Consider the following 10,213-nt stretch of genomic DNA (forward strand, 5'->3'; position numbering starts at 1 on the left):
GCCCACCTGCTGCCCCACTAATTGGCTGCCTGTCCACATGGCCCCATCCCTGAAGGGGAGGGCCGCCAATGAGGCTTCACCAAAACAAAAGGTAGGTGAGCCATGTGTGGGGGGTGTCACTGGGGGGACCATGGAGGTGGCATCAGCCCAGGGGTCCTGGAGGGCACTGAGCCTGGGAGGGATGGGGAGAGCCGGGAGCCCTGGGTGGGTCCTGGAGCCCTGGGAGGTCCTGGAGGGGTCCCTGAACACTGGGTGTGCTGGAGGGGTCACTGAGCCCAGAAGGGTCCCAGGGGGGTATCCCTGACACAGTGGTAGGCCTGGGGATGGTGAGTCCTCCTGATCCCTGACAGGGTCCTGGTGAGGGGTCCCTAAGCCCCGGGGGGACTGGGAGGTGCTGGAGGCCCTGGAAGAGGTCTGGGGTCCTGGGTTCCTACTGTGGCCCTGCTGCCAAGGAGCCTCAGTGGTCCCCCGTCGTGGCTCCACTGGCCTGTGGAGTCCACCACCACCTTCAGCTGCTGTGAGGTCCCACGTTGAGGGGGGCGTTCTCCAAAACTCCTCACCTCCACTTGTTTCATTTGGGGCTGGGTCGCTCCCTTCAGTGGACCCTAATTCTCACACTGCGGGAAGCAGGCGATGACCCTGCTATCTCCACCTTCTCCATGCAGACCTCTACGACTCTCCTCCAAAAGCAAGAACAACCCTATCAACTCCTTACTCCCTCTGTCCTCACACGGAAGTGCTCCTACAGTCGATCGCTGCCTTCTCTGTGACTTCTCTGCTCTTCCCTCATCCTTCTCCAGGTAGAGGAACCGGGAGGGTGTCCAAATGGGATGCTCCAAGGGTTCCTGCCCTGGCATAACACTGGTTCTTCCGGCTTTGCTGGACCAGTTCTCCCAGTATGATCCTCTTTTAGAACCAGTCCCCATGCAAACTACCACTTATTCCTACCCATCACTCCTGCACTGTACTAGTTATCAACATGAAAGGACCTTCTTCCTTATTTTACTCGGTTGCACCAAAAGCTCTCGATGAGGGGTGCAGCCAGATTTATTTTTTGCAAAATCCCACTTGCAAAGGGGCTCACGGAGGCTGGTGCCACTGCCACCAACTTGGAGGAGAAGTACCAGCTCTCCCTCCTGCATCTAATCCTCTCCTGTAATTCCTTGGAAGCACAGGAAAGCAAAGACCTTCCCAGAATTACAGGAGAACAAGGAAGTCAGCACACCAGCCCCATGGCTTGAAGACTCCATGGGATGGTCCCTTGATGAGCTGGTGCAGGAACTGCTCTGAATCCCTACTGCAAAGGGCGTTCTTCTCTCGGAGACCCAAATTTGAAAATCAGGGTTGGACATTCGTCCTTCCCGGAGCTGATCCCATCTTTCTCTCTCCAGCCAGCGTTGGTCCCTCGCAGTGCTGTTTCTCTAATGCATTGAAGCTGCGGCACTTCTGGAGATGGAAGAAAACCAGATAACCCTGGACAATCTTGAGAAGGGCACAGACAACCCAGCTTTCAGCTCCATGGTAAGTCCTCCCATCCCCCCGTCCCCTCCTGTCAGGGTACAGGAGCTGCTCAAGGTGCTCCAGCTAATGATGTTTTCCAGGGGGAGGAGAGAGTCTATGAGGAATGTGATGGTCCATGTGGTGAGAGCAAAGATGAGAGGAGAGGAGAATGGAAAGGGAGATTCTCCTCCTACTGCAGGTAGGATAACCCCTGGAGATGCGTGTATGTAGGGTATTTCCAGTGGTCACAGCAAGTCTGCAATCCTTGGGTCAGCAATTCTGGAGCCAAACCTGATCTGGGAGCAGAGTAGGGTCATATTGACCACATAGGGGGGACAGTGCCTGATGGCTCCATATGGCTTTGTAGAGTGGCAGTGGCAGGTCTCTGTCCCCACAGCAGCCACCCAGAGCAAGCTTCCACTCATGGTGCCCAGGGTGTTGGGGTGTGTGGTGGGGTCTCCCCTGCCACAATGGGCCAGCTTGCTCCTCCTGGGAGCAGGCAGCTGAGCTGCTAGAGACCACAGCACACCTGTACCACCACGCTGCTGCTGCAAGAGCCCTCTGGGAGGTATGGTCATGGCCTGGCTCCGTTGGGTTGAGTTGGGTTGGGTTGATCTTCAGGATCCATCTTCTGTGCCTCTCATGTCTCTGGCATGTGACTCTCCCCAGAAAGGCCCTGCAACCGGCATCCAAGGCAAAGCACTTCTGCAAGGCTCATGCCAAGGTGTTGAGACAGGTCGTCCTGGGGCTTCTTGGAGTAGGTGAGGACTTCCCGGCACTGAGACCCCATCCCTTTGGCTGGCCGTGCCCCCAGCCTCCAAGCACTGGGCATGGCCACCCGTGTGGAGGTTGTATCCGCTCCCACCAGCCCCACTGCCTGCCCCCTTCTCACCCCACCACTCCTGTCCATGAGGGCTACCTGCACCTCACTGTCCTCTTCCCCTTTCTCCACCTACCCAAAGGGTTTGCTGTGCCTTTTCTGCTCGCTCCATGTGCCCCCAGAGAGCTGAGGTGCTGTCACCAGCGAGCCTGGCTGCTGGGGTGGTGCTCCCTAAGTCCTCCTCGCGCACACATGGGAGCCTCCAGGGTGGCCAGGGAAGGACATCTGGAGGAAATTAACCTCATTGTTGGCCCCGGTTAGTGTTATGAATCTGTGATCCTACGGCCCTGATGTTTCTGACCCCCAGTGTGCCTTCTCCAGCCTACCTGTGCTACTTTATTGCGGCCTGTTGGCTCAACTTCCAGCGAGCCCTTGCCTTGGTTGTCATGACTGCTGTGGCTGTCTTCTTCATCTGCTGGAGCCTCTTCAAGAAGCACTGTGGGGCAAAGGTGTTGCGGCTCCTCAGCCCCGTTTGGAAATGCTTCCAGAAGTCCTGGCCGTGGCTGAAATGGTGAGTCAGGAAAAGGCAGGGCCAGATCCCTCCCAGTGCCTGGGTCCCCTCTCCCGTGGCTGCCCTGCCAGCGTGACCAACAGCCTGTGGCGCTGGGCACATGCCCTAGTGCCGTGCAGGCACCTCATGAATGATGAGGCACGGCCCAGCCTGGGGACCACTTAAAAGCCATGGCAGAAACTTGTCTTGCTACTCTACCTCAGTGGCGTGATGGCTATTCACACCCCTCATTTGTGTCCGAGTCCCAGGTTTTTTCAGATGCATGGACCTTACGGTGGCATCTCCCGCACAATTAGCTCCTGCCCTCCGTGAGCTGCTCTCCCCATGGGGACATCCTCTCTGTGCAGTCTGGGATTTCCTTTGCAGGTTGCTGTGGGTGGCCCTCCTGGGAGGCCTGATCACGTGGCTGGCTTTGGACACCTCTAGAAATCCAGAGCAACTCATCTCATTAGCTGGCTTCTGCTTTTTGGTGCTGTTCCTGTTTGCCTGCTCCAAGCACCACAGCGCAGTATGTGTTTCAGGTGTGGCTTGGCCATTGGTCTCTCACAGGAGGTGGCCACCCAGTGCTGGGGAACAAGCGCTTCCTTTCCACTAGCGTCCCCTCATGGCCCATCGCTGGAGCTCTGTGGAGGAAGCAGAAGCCCAGCAGGGCTCCTGGGCAGAGCTGGGCACAGCCTGGCGAACTGAGCTGGTTGGGTGGATGGAGCCCCAAGCCACCTCACTGGTCTCCTTTCCACTGCTCTCTTTCCCACTGCTCAACCCAGGGTTACCCTACAGTTCCTCCATTCTGTTTTCCACCATGTCTCTCATAGTGGGTCAGACCCAGAGACCCAGCATCAGACCCATGCCTGAGCTTCAGGTGCCTGTGGGTGGAGGGTGGTCCTGAGCTTCAGGTGCCCTGCGTGATTTGGGCAGAAGTGATTGAAGTCCCAGTGGCTTCCAATGCAACCTGCTTCAACGTTTTGGGCAATCCCTCCATCCGCCTCCTCCAAGGCGTTAATGAACAAGTGTTGATCTAGTGGGTCTGTACTACCAGTCAAACCATGAGAAGGTCTCTGTGCTCATCTCCTCCTGGCTAAGCCTGGCAGGTTACGTTCCACCAGCCAGATCCTGAGTCCCACCAACTCATCTTCTTCCTCTATCACCAACCTATGTTTGTGGGTTTCTGTGACACTTTCTTTATTAGTATCCCCATGACCCTCACCCAGGGCACAGTGTAATAGTGTTTGCCATGTGCAGCTGTCGAAGGGGCAGGAAGCCAGAAAGGGAAGTCTGTAGGCTTTGCTAACATCTCAGTCCCTATTCTCTTGGTCCCCAGGTGTCCTGGAGAGCCGTTTTCTGGGGTCTTGGCTTGGAGTTCTTATTTGGACTTTTCGTCCTCCGAACAACCCCTGGCGTCCAAGCTTTCCAGTGGCTGGGTGACCAGATCCAGGTACTGCATCTGCTCGCACCATCCCGTGCTTGCGCCCTCCATGTAGCCCTGCCCTGGGATCAGCAAGAAGAGCAGAGGGTGCCATGGGGCAGAGAAGCTGTAGGGACTGCACGCTCACAAACATTTTTGTTTGGGACTGGAGAAAAGCCAGCTTTTTCCTGGTTTTCTGCAGCAGCCCAGACCCTTCGGTGCAGTCTCCCTTGCAGGCTGGAGCAGTGCCCCATGGCTTGGAGACAGCCCACCAGTGTCTCCAGCTTAGGTTTCAGAGGATCATTCTCTGGCGGGGTAGTGAAGTGAGCTGTGGGGCTGGGGGTGCAGACCCCTGGTAGGCAGAAGTGAGATGTCAGGTAAAGAGCTAATGGAGATCTCCATCCTACCATGTAACTTCTCCACTTCCAGTTCTTCCTGGGCTACACCACAGCTGGCTCCAGCTTCGTCTTTGGGAACACGCTCATTGAAGAAGTCTTTGCCTTTCAGGTCAGCTTGGGGAATGGGGTATGGGGAGGGAGGGGCAGAGCCTGGTTTTCTTCTGGTCTGGCTGCCTTGCTGGGTCCTGGAGAGCACGGAGCCAGGTTTGCTGCAGCAGAGCTCAACCAGCTCAAGGATGGATCTCCTTCAGCTTTGAACCCATCCGTGGACCTCCTCAGTGCCATGGGGGATTTGCACTGGTCCCTGACCCCCCTGCCAGCCTGGCCCAGTGTTGTGGCACCCCAATAGCTAGCTATGCCATGCCCAGCTCCCCAAGCGTACTTTGATGTGTTGCTCAGCTCTCCTTTAATCCTGTGCCCTGGTGCCTTTCCTGCAGACTCTGCCCATCATTGTTTTCTTCAGTTGTGTGATGTCCATCCTCTACTACCTCGGCGTCATGCAGTGGCTCATTGTCAAGGTAGGGCCTCACACCTTGCTCTGGGATGGTGGTGGAAAGGAGAAGAACCTGGTGGGTTCTCTGACTACTATGATCAGCTGAGGGATGTCCCAGGAAAATTGGCATGGTACTAATTTGGGTTGATTTGTCCTGCTTAAAAGAACAGACACACAACCCCTCTTTCTTGCATGTCTTCCTGAGAAAGCCCAACCCTGCAATTGATGTTGCTACCTGGTCTGTGGGCGCTTCCCAAGATCACCTCTGTGCAGCTTGAGGGCCAAACAGTGCCCTGCTTCATGGGGTGGGTGGCAGGGAGCCAGGAGCCTTTGTGAACATGGTGGCTTTGTCTTTCCCCAGATCTCCTGGCTGCTTCAGGTCTCGATGGGTACCAGTCCCACTGAGACCCTGAGTGTGGCGGGGAACATTTTTGTGGGACAGGTAAGGTCCTGGGCAGGAGATCCAGGTCCTCAGCCTTTGCAGCTGAGCCTGCCCTGGACGAAGGGTCTTCTCCTCCCTTCCCAGGAGACCTGTGGCCCTGCATGGCCCTGTCCCAAGGACAACAGGGTTTTCTCTCTCGCAGACCGAAGCCCCGCTGCTCATCCGTCCGTACCTCGCAGACATGACCCATTCAGAAATCCACGCTGTGATGACTGGTGGCTTTTCCACCATTGCAGGCAGCGTGATGGGTGCCTACATATCCTTTGGGGTGAGCGCACGAGCAGATGTATGCCACATGCTCCCTGCTATGCGGTCTTGACACGCAAGAACTGCCCTGGACTTGCGGGTGGGAGAAGACCCCCAGCAGGTGCCCCACGGTCCCCTTCCATAAGCAGGATGAGGGCAGGGTGCCTCCATGTCCAGCCTCACCTTCGCTGGCCCGGCCAAAACCCCAGAGCCCTGCCAGGTAGAAGGCACTGCCGTGGGACCCTCACTGAGTGTCCTTGCACAGCGAGCAGGGCAAATCTCACTGCGTCACGGGATAGTTCAGCCTGGAAGGACCCTCCGGGGATCTCTGAGTCACCCTCCTGCCCAAATGAGGTGATGGCAAAGCCCAAGGGGACGCCCGGGGCCTTGTCCGGGTTGGTGGTGAACATCCCCACGGATAGTCATCTCCCCACACTTCTCTGGTCCACCCCACAGGTGCCTCAGTCCTGTGCCCCGACCCCCCCGGGGATGCCCTCTCCAGTTCATCAGTGTCTCAGCCCTGGACACGGTATCCAGATATGGCCTCATCAGTGCTCTGTAATGGGGAATAAACCGTCCCCTTGACCTGCTGGTTAAGCTCCTACTATTTAAACACTAATTAGTCTCCTTAAACGGGGAGCCAAGGGTGAAAGGTCAGAGAAATGAGATGTTGCCACTCAGCGGGCAGGGGAGAGGTGGGACTGAGAGCTTGGCTCTTAGTCAGCGGGTAGAAGTTCGCAATGTTGCACAACCTATTGTTCTGATACTGGTAAAAAGGGACAAGGAAGGGACAAGAATCATCACGATTAGGTCAAACAGCAGGAGAGATTAACATCTCCGAGGCCGCGATTGCTGCAGCTCCAGCAATGCCTCCATCCAGGCGAGCTGCCCTACGTGCCGTGGCCAGCTGAGATGGGAAAAACAGAGACATTTTTCCCACCCCGAGCAAACGGAGAGCCCTGAACTGCTCCCAGCGTCACTGGCTGATACCAGCCACGTGCTGGGGTGCGCTGGGGTGGCACGCCACGGGGCGCAGCCTTGCATGGAGGTGCCTAAGCCCACGGTTTGCACATTGCAGATAGATGCGGCATCACTGATCGCAGCCTCCGTGATGGCTGCACCCTGCGCCCTTGCCATGTCCAAACTCGTCTACCCTGAAGTGGAAGAGTCCAAGTTCAAGGGCAAAGCAAGCATCCGCCTCTCCAGTGGGTGAGTCTGAGGAGAGGGATGGTGGAGTGGGGCTGCATATGTCCTGCCAGTGCAGGGAAGCCATGGGGGCAATTTGGGGGCACAAGTGGACATTGCGGGTGGTCTGAGGTTGGGAGAGCCTGTAGTGTGCAGAGATCCACGGAGCGAGAGCTGACCTTGCACAGGGGATGCCTGGCCACATGAGCCCATTGGGGTCTTCTTCCACGCAGGGAAGAGCAGAACATCCTGGAAGCTGCAAGCAACGGGGCTGCCACCTCTGTGGGGCTCGTGGCCAACATTGCAGCCAACCTTATTGCCTTCTTGGCGGTGCTGGAGTTCATCAATGCTGCCCTGCGCTGGTTTGGGGAGATGGTAGACATCGAGGGGCTCTCCTTCCAGGTATCCCCAAGGGCAGCCCCATGGTCTGGGCTGCCAGATCTTGGATCCCCCACCCATCCCCACCTTTGCCCACTGCCTCAGTAGGTGGCCGAGATCCTTGCTGGGTGTTTGGCAAATGCTGGCAGCGGGTGTCCAAGCCAGGGACTATGCAGATGGTCAGCTCTGAGTTGCTCTCTTCTGGGATGCTTTTCCCAGGTGATCTGCTCCTACGTCCTCATGCCCGTGGCCTTTCTCATGGGGGCAGACTGGGCAGACTCGCCGCTGGTGGCCGAGCTCTTGGGGATCAAGATCTTCCTGAACGAGTTTGTGGCGTACCAGCAGCTGGCCACGTACAAGAAGAACCGTCTGTCGGGCCTGGAGGAGTGGGATGGGAGCCAGAAGCAGTGGATATCTGTGAGGGGCACCTGCCACCCTGCTGGGCATAGGGCAGGGATGGAGCCAGCCAAAACGGGGCATGGGACCTGGCCAGGCAGACGGGTGGTGGGCAGGCAGGGGGATGATGGTGTTGGGGGTGGGAGGGCACCTATGGCCAACTAGACTTGGATGTTCACTAACTGCTGGGTACGGGGTCATCCTGACAGAGTCAGTGAAGCCCTTTCCCATTTATCCTGCTCCTTGGTGGGGCAGATCATGGTGCTACGGGGCCCCCTATCCCCCCAGCCCAGCCTCTCCCAGGGGCAGGCTGCCTACCACCTGCATCCTCGCTCCCAAAAATAGCTGAAGGAGAAAGGATTGGGTGGGGGAGTTATCTCCATCACGTCTGGTTGGGCTGGGAGCTATGACATGGTGCTCACCTCTGGGTGCTCTGGGGCTGCTCCTGGGTGGAGGTGACCATCCCCTGCCGCTGTGCCCTCCAGGAGCGAGCCGAGAGCATCGCCACCTTTGCACTCTGCGGATTCGCCAACCTCAGCTCCATCGGGATCATGCTGGGAGGCCTGGGTGAGTGTGACTTGCGTGATGGGTGCCTGGGCACGATGCAGGGGGATTCTGGGCCCAGGGAGCAAGGGCTCAGCTGGGGCAGGAGGAATTTGCTGCCCTCAAGCCTCCCTGTTCGGTCTCTGCCAGCACACAGATAAGAAACAGGATTTGCATGAGGTGATAGGGATGATTTTGCACTGCACCCATGGGCATGTCCCACAAGCCCAGGTGCCACCCAGCCATGGGGCAAAGAGCAGAGACTCCAGTGCTGAGAGCGCCAAGGGCTCTGGTTGATCACCCATGGGTGCGGGGTGGGCACAGCGCTCTGCCAGCACCCACCACTGCCAGGACGGGCAGACAGCACGCTGGGTGCTGTGGGGGATCACCACGTCCCCCACACATCAGGGGTTGGGGCGGGCAGGTCACTATGTGGCAGAGCCAGCTGGGGACCTGGGACACATCCCTATCTGTCCCCAGCCCGGGGTAGAGCCGGAGCAAGGATCTGACTCGCCCTGGTCTCTGCTTTGCCCCCGCAGCCTCCATGGTACCCCAGCGCAAGGGCGACTTCGCCTCCATTGTGCTGCGAGCCCTGCTCACTGGCATCTGCGTCTCCATGCTCAACGCCTGCCTGGCAGGTAGGTCCCTGCCCACTGCCAGTGGGGCCAGAAAGAACTGGGGAGGGACAGGCAAAGGGCTGAAGACCCCTATAAATGCAGGTGCAGGGATGGGGACGGCTGGCCTGTCCTCCCCATGGCTCTGCCGGGGCCTCCAAACCCTCTGCTCTCCCCTCATGGCTTTGCCAGGGGCTGCCCGAGCCCAATAGCTCTGCTGGGGCCCCTCACCCTCATCTAGGCTGGGATGGGGACATTTCAAGGGCAGCTTTGGGGCACTGCGAGGAGTTCCCTGGGGTCACTCCTGCAACCATCTTGGAGGTGAGGTGGGATGATGCATGGGACTTGCAAGCACAGTCACAGGTACAGGATTTGCAAGCAGGCAGAGTCGAGATGTGAGATTTGCAAGCAGGGTTGGGGTACAGGATTTGCAAGCATGCTCAGGGTATGGGATTTGCATGCATGGTCCCTCAAGAGCTCCAACCAGGAGACCTTGTCCCCCAGGCCTCCTTCATATGCCGACGGAGCAGAGCGACTGCGTGACCTTCCTCAGCAACGCCAGCTTAAGCTCTACCAGCTACACCATGTACACGTGCTGCAAGCAGCTCTTTGCCAGGTGGGTGTGAAGGGCCCCAGAGCCGTATGGTCCTGCCCAGGGACCCAGGTGGTGGGGCAGCAGCTCATCCTGACCATGCCTCTCTCCTTCCAGCTCAGTGCTTGAGAACGGGACGCTCAACTTCACAGGAGCCTGGGCCGGCGTGGCGGAGAGCGTGCTGTGCCTGACGCAGTGCTGCGGGCACTATAACCACACGTCCTGTGCAGGGACAACCTAGAAACATGTGGGCAGCTACCCGCTCAGGGGGCGAGGGCCTGGGAGCACCAGGGTCTGCGAGGCCCGGCCCCAAAGGTAGAAAAAACCCCGGCAGAGACCTGTGCATTTGGTCTTCTCCGCTCCAGTGACGATGGACAGCCGTGTGCACCTTGCAACCAGCACCCTTAGGTGCTGGCCCCGTGGACACAAGGGAAGTTCTCCCAATTAAATCATGGAAATCCCCATGTGCTTGCCCTCAGCCCCCTCTGCTCCTGACCGTGGCAGTCCCACACGGCACGAGGTGCTTTGCTCAGGCTGCACCCCGCAACCGCAGCTGCCATAGCCAGCGTTCACTGCAGACCTCGCAAGCCGAGCCTCCGCCAGGTGCCAGCTTTAGGGTCTGGTCCCAGCCAC

General features: G+C 58.2%; 1 protein-coding gene across 1 annotated transcript; it reads left to right on the forward strand.

Annotated features, from left to right (window-relative positions):
- Window positions 1-1,452: 1,452 nt before the first annotated feature.
- On the forward strand, window positions 1,453-9,821 carry LOC104069319 (sodium/nucleoside cotransporter 1-like). Its single transcript, XM_009580864.1, has 17 exons — window positions 1,453-1,521; window positions 1,602-1,699; window positions 2,170-2,261; window positions 2,702-2,891; window positions 3,258-3,399; window positions 4,210-4,323; window positions 4,723-4,800; window positions 5,129-5,209; window positions 5,546-5,626; window positions 5,769-5,894; window positions 6,951-7,081; window positions 7,291-7,459; window positions 7,655-7,852; window positions 8,317-8,398; window positions 8,914-9,012; window positions 9,493-9,604; window positions 9,698-9,821. Exons 1-17 carry the CDS (start codon window positions 1,453-1,455, stop codon window positions 9,819-9,821), a joined length of 1,986 nt encoding a protein of 661 aa, XP_009579159.1.
- The last annotated feature ends 392 nt before the right edge of the window (window positions 9,822-10,213 follow it).

The sequence above is a fragment of the Fulmarus glacialis genome, unplaced genomic scaffold (genome assembly GCF_000690835.1).
Source record: "Fulmarus glacialis isolate BGI_N327 unplaced genomic scaffold, ASM69083v1 scaffold41006, whole genome shotgun sequence".
In the NCBI taxonomy this organism is placed as follows: Eukaryota; Metazoa; Chordata; class Aves; order Procellariiformes; family Procellariidae; genus Fulmarus; species Fulmarus glacialis.

What these genes read in the sequence shown, in the direction of transcription:
- LOC104069319 (XM_009580864.1), top strand. Translation starts at nt 1,453, where the DNA reads ATGGAAGAAAACCAGATAACCCTGGACAATCTTGAGAAGGGCACAGAC. An exon ending in ACCCAGCTTTCAGCTCCATG is followed by an intron (nt 1,522 to 1,601) that starts GTAAGTCCTCCC and finishes GATGTTTTCCAG; the next exon opens with GGGGAGGAGAGAGTCTATGA. An exon ending in GCCAGAAGCAGTGGATATCT is followed by an intron (nt 7,853 to 8,316) that starts GTGAGGGGCACC and finishes TGTGCCCTCCAG; the next exon opens with GAGCGAGCCGAGAGCATCGC.